General features: G+C 40.6%; 1 protein-coding gene across 2 annotated transcripts in view; it reads left to right on the top strand.

The window, feature by feature from the left end:
- The window catches only part of ARMC4 (armadillo repeat containing 4), a 192,148-nt gene that overhangs the window by 50,602 nt on the left and 135,546 nt on the right, over positions 1-6,000 (top strand). For both annotated transcript variants that reach the window (XM_025204423.1, XM_006023779.3), the window contains exons 8-9: positions 2,907-3,023; positions 3,227-3,371. In XM_025204423.1, the coding sequence (XP_025060208.1) occupies positions 2,907-3,023; positions 3,227-3,371 (262 nt within the window). The remainder of the gene's footprint in view (positions 1-2,906; positions 3,024-3,226; positions 3,372-6,000) is intronic.

Raw genomic sequence — 6,000 nt, 5'->3', positions numbered from 1 at the left:
TGCGTCCTCCCCCCCCCCCCCCAAAAGTGCCCCTGGGTAGCGGAGAGTCCCAGACCAGGCTGAGCCAGGGCCCAACCCTGGTTCTCTGCCGCTGCTGGGCTGGGGGCAGGGTGGGTGGGGGGGCATGGTAGATCCTGGGGTGCTCTTTACTTCCAAAAAGTGATCTTTACCATAAAAAGGTTGGAGACCACTGTCTTAAAGAGACTTATGCACTTGTAATCAAGCTCTCCAAACTATGTGAAGTGCTAAATTATATTCAAAGCCTCCAACACCTTTGATTCTGTTGGAAGCAGAGCTTCACTAAAATGATCCTTACTCTCTGGACATCCTTCATTCTCTCTCCTTTTTGTTTTTTTAACTCAGGCTTGTTTCTCTGGACTTGCAGCAGTTACAGCTTTGAATAATTCCTCATCACTTCCTCCTCTGAATGTGACCAAGTCTTCTTCCACAGTCACAGTAGCTACATAGTCCTCTTTTGTCAAGTTGTCAGGGAGTGGAACATCATTTAGGCTGTCCTCAGACTTTTCCACGTCCTGCTTTGCTCTTTTTCCTCTTTGCACAACAATTTACTTTTTTGACACAGTTGAACATTGTAATTGGCTTTCTGACTTTTCATGCCTCAACAAGATTAACACAATCTAACAAATCTGTACATTTCAGACCAGTCTGAATATCAGTGTTGGGGCCCATAATGAGAGTGTGCGGGCTGGGAGCGGTCCGAGGCTTTCGGGGGGGCGCGGCGGGCTGTGGCCGGGAGCCCGCAACGGTAGGGCGGGGACTCTGGCACGATGGACTAGAATTAGGCACAGACTCGTAGCGGTTAATTAAAGATTGTTTTACTTACACCATAGGTGGTCGCGGTGCAGGCAGGAAAAACTTTCTTGAGTTGCAGTTACAGACAAACACAAGTGGAGTTTGCTAGGCTCCACCGAAGACACACGCACGGAGTTTGCTAGGCTCCGCAAAACAAACACGACAGAGCTCTGGATACCCTTGACGAGCGCGCAAAAAACCGTAGATACATCTTAAGAATTTAACGAACAAGACAGGAAGAGGTTGGTGGTTGGTCAGGCCGCCGAACTCCTCTGAGACACACACAAAGTTTCTATTACTCTGCCGTGTGCTCAGAGTCCCCACGAGATGGTTGTGGAGTCCTCTACAACTTGGGCGGAAACTGCTCAAACCTCTTATACGACTAGCGAGCCAATTGCTAGCCGCCACGTAGGAATAATTTAGAAACAGCCAATAGTGGGAAACAAATTTACATACGGGTGGCAGGAACTCCTTTGCACCGGGGTTTTCTCTCTGCAGCTGAGAATTGCACCGTGCAAAGAAAGCTCCATGTGGCGGGAAATAATTCTGCAGTGCCGAAGCGCACACACAATCATTGGGTCGTGACAGAGAGCAATAAAGTTCTACTTTGCAACCTCTGTTCAGTAATGTCCCTTCATGTTCTTAATGACTTCCTGCTCCATAAGTTGCCTTAAGATTGTACTGTTGGTGGGTGGGAATCTGAGCTGAATGTTAGGGAGAAACTTTTCTTCAGTGTGTGTAGAACAGTTATCCAAATAAAAGGCTTATCTTATGGCTCTAGATCTGACATTAATGATCTCGCTTTTTCATTTCTGACCTGTCATAATTCAGAGGGAAATGTAGAAATATCTTTCAGTAAAAAATTAGACATTTTAACTTGGTGATCAATGTATGCTGAGTGTTTCTCCCTCCCTTCCTTGTTAGTACATACAATTATAATTATAATTACCCTTTCTTTGAAACTTGCCCCCTGTCTGGCTCTTCCTTTTTTTTCCTCGATATTATCTATCACAGATCTGGTTCAGATAAAGTTCTGCTTCATCAGCACTGCAGATGTCAGTCAGGGAAACCTTTTCAATAATATGAGGAAGTCTTTAACTCTGCTGTTGTTCAGCTGTTGGGTAATCTGCCAACTGTTTCAACAAACTGAAGAGTCTTTTCCTTGGTTGTGGGTCCAGAAAGCACTGTTTTATGTGTTTTATGTGTTCTTTTCTTCTTGAACCTTATAAAGAGAGGCTCATTGACTGTTTTTTTCCCCTTCATGTACATGTTTATGGCAGCTCTTCTCCAATCAGTTTTTTAGGCCCCCCCTCTACATGTTATAGGTTTTGTGCAACTAACTGGTTAATTGTGAAGTTACCTGGAGACCAGCTACACATGCAAAGTAGCTATCACACAGTAAAAAGCTCCAACCAGCTATAAAATTAGACCTAAAAAATGTGCGCTAAATTTACAGCTCTTTGGTACTGAGCTTTAATTCCATGTGTAGCAGGGTCTGCCTTGCAGCTGACAGGGCTCCTAGCTGCAGGGTGCACCATACCCAGTGTAAAACCCCTGGGCCATGGGGATCATGGTTATCATGATCCCTAGGGTTTTGGGATGAGGGAAACCTCCAGGGCTGGAAGATTGAGAGATGAGTGATCCCCCTGCCCTGGGGGTGTGGGAAATCCAGGGCGGGTGGATTGCCACAGAGGTGATTCTCTGGCCCTCAGGGGTTTCCCACGTCCCTAGGGCAGGGGGGATTGCCCCTGCTGTAGTCCTCAGGCCTCAGGGGTTTCCCATACTCCCAAGCCCTGGGGATCATGGCAGCCATGATCCCCAGGACCCCAGGGATTTATGCTGAGCATGTTGCACCCTGTGGCTGGGAGCCCTGTCAGCTGGGAGCCCTGTCAGAGTGGGGAGTTTGCTACAGCAGTGATCCTCCTGCCTCAGGGGTTTAAAGAATTTAACTATGCTAACATAGCAGTGTTAGTTGATTAAGCATAACTTCTTAATGAAAGTCATTGCACTAATGTACACACATTCTCATATACTGACACCACATGTACAAACCACAGAATAAGATATTTAACCAAAAATGTTTTTTGTGACAGTGCTGCAAAAAAAGACATCAAAGAAGAAAAGGAAGTTAGACCTATTAGTCACGAACTGAAGAAGAAAGCGAGTATAATTTCCTCTGGATCTGTTAAAGCACAATCAGCCGCAAAACGGTATGGTTATTTATTTTATTTTTCTTACTTTACTTCAATTCATTTATTTTTCAGCACGTACAATAATCCTACTCAGCAACTGATAAATTTAACCCTGAATGCTTTTTCTAATGATGAAAAATCCTGCTGAATCCGCTATAGATGTATCTGTTTATAATAGTCTACTGTTAATAAAGCAAGCATTTTTCTCTTTTTATTGCTAGTAAAGTGTCAGAAAAGTCTGAAGAAGCTAGTGAAAGTTCTTCAGAGAGTGAGGAAGATGAAGAACAGCCTGAACGTCACCAGGAAGGAAATACTGATTTGCCATCTGAATATTGGCAAATTCAGAAACTTGTAAAATATTTGAAGGTAAGAAAGAAGCTTAAAAAAATTCCCCAAGTATTTTAAAAATAAGGCTTTTAACTCATATATTATGATTCTGGAACTCTGGGCATCCCATCACTCACTCTTCTCTTAAACTTTATTTTCTTTTTTGGTAGATAACCTCCAAATTAATCTCTCTGTTTTATATGATAAACTATAGAATGATATAATTCCTTTATTAGTTACTGGGATGTTGGTTTTGATTTTGAGGTGTAGTATTCTAAAGTATTTCTTTAGGTGGATAACTGCTTTCAAGAGCTTTCATTACAATTGAATTCTTTGCCTAAAATCTTTCATCAACTGTGATTAATTATGACGGGCTCAATCCTAATATTGTCTTGTAACTGGTCCGACGTTGTTAGCCATCAAGAGAATGGATGAGAAATAGGGGTCCTCTAGAACAATAAAATATTTATTATATTGACTGTTGTTGAAAATATATTGTAGCATATAAGTAAAGATACTTCAAAACCTTTGTCTTACATAATAAAAACAACACTATTCAATAGAACTTCTAAACTAATTATCCTTTCCCCCAGCAAGACTGTCTTTACAAGTTTTCCTGAGATTTACAAAATATGATTTATAAGTAACATTCATGGTGTGGGTCCTGTATTCCTTAAAGACAGTCTTTTTCACAATGTGGTTTCCCAGTAGTTGAGATAATCAAGCTGCTGCTGTCAATTTTGCTATTTTAACTGAAATTTCAGTAATGGAGTGGGTGTTTTCAATATTAAATTCTTAGCTTTGGAATTTGTTCCTGATGTTGACCTCCCAGAATTTACTACCCTCACACTGACAGAATTGATATTCTCTCCCACTTTGATATAACTCACAACTCTTCTCTTCTCTACATAATCCTTAAATGACTGTATGTGACCTGGTCAAATGTTCAAACATATGCCATTGTGTATGAATCCATTATGAATGAACATAGTACAAAAATGTTTGAAAGTGGAAAAATATTTTGCTTTTTGTTTTAGAAATGGCCTGAACAGATTGTGTTCAACTTTTCAACAAAAACAAATTTACTTGGAGGCTTAAAGCAAATATGGGGAATTTCACTCCCCAAGGAACATTTTTGATAACATTATGAATATTTGAAAACAGATAGTTCTGTTTATCAAAATTCAGAATATATATCTCTCTGTGCATGTATGAGTACATGAAAACTTGAGATAAATTTTTAAATGAGATATAATTAAAATAAGTCCTTAGAGATTCTTAGATGAATAAAGCTAGTCTCCAAAGTGTCTGATAAAGCTGAAAGGAGATGTTACAGTGTTATAGCACAGACAATAGCAGAAGCACTTTATTAATGAAGTGCTACTTTAACTTGCACATGGAATTAATTTATATTTCAAGTGTAAATACTGCACTTCTGGCCAGACTAAGTAGAATTTTTGGCATTCTTGTTGTTCATGTGGGCAAGTGTTCATGACATATCTGGCATAAGAAAATGTTCATGTACAAGCTATTTTAATATTTCAGCAAATTTAAAATAATTGACACAAATATTTGCATAGATTTATGTAGATAGACTTTATTTTCAGGACCTGTGTGTGCATGGCATGGACGTGCATGTTTATGTTTGTGTGCATTCTTGAAAAGTTAATGCTATATATTGCACACTTTACAGGTGAACTAAAATACCTTTTGAATTATAAAACTGTTTGAGATGTAATTTTAGAAACTATGATAATTTGAACTGAACTAAACATTTTTTCTTTGGACATTTACTTCATATGACTCTTGGATTGACTCACCAAAACCCTTTATTAAGGTGACTTAATAAAGCACTTTGACTGGCAGAATTTGATTTTAATTTTTTAATAATTTTGATGGCTAAAATCAATGTTTATTTTGAAGCATTCATAGAATCATAGAAAATTAGGGTTGGAAGGACCTCAGGAGGTCATCTAGTTCAACCCCCTGCTCAAAGCAGGACCATCCCCAACTAGATTATTCCAGCCAGGGCTTTGTCAAGCCTGGCCTTAAAAACCTCCAAGGAGGGAGCTTACACCAACTCTCTAGATAACCTATTCCAGTGCTTCACCACCCTTCTAGTGAGAGAGTTTCTCCTAATGTCCAACGTAAACCTCCCTTGCTGGAACTTGAGACCATTGCTCCTTGTTCTGCCATCTGTCACCACTAAGAACAGTCTAGCTTGATCCTCTTTGGAACCACCCTTCAGGTAATTAAAGGCTGCTATCAAATCCTCTCTGTCTTCTCTTCTACAGACTAAATGAACCCAATTCCCTTGGCCTCTCCTCATAAGTCATGCGCCCCAGCCCCCGAACCATTTCTGTTGCTCTCCGCTGGACTCCCTCCAACTTATCCATATCCTTTCTATAGTTGGGAGCCCAAAACTGGACACAGTACACCAGATATGGCCTCACCAGTGCAGAACAGAGTGGTATAATTACTTCTCTTGGTCTGCTAGCAATACTTCTACTAATGCAACCCAGTATGCTGTTAGCCTTCTTGGCAACAAGGACACACTGCTGATTCATATTCGTCTTATGGTCCACTGTAACCCACAGGTCCTTTTCTGCAGAGCTGCTGCTTAGCCAGGCAGTCCACAGGCTGTAGCAGTGCATGGGATTCTTCCATC

This window comes from Alligator sinensis, unplaced genomic scaffold (genome assembly GCF_000455745.1).
Source record: "Alligator sinensis unplaced genomic scaffold, ASM45574v1 scaffold309_1, whole genome shotgun sequence".
In the NCBI taxonomy this organism is placed as follows: Eukaryota; Metazoa; Chordata; order Crocodylia; family Alligatoridae; genus Alligator; species Alligator sinensis.
This window is presented reverse-complemented; position numbering and strand designations above follow the sequence as displayed.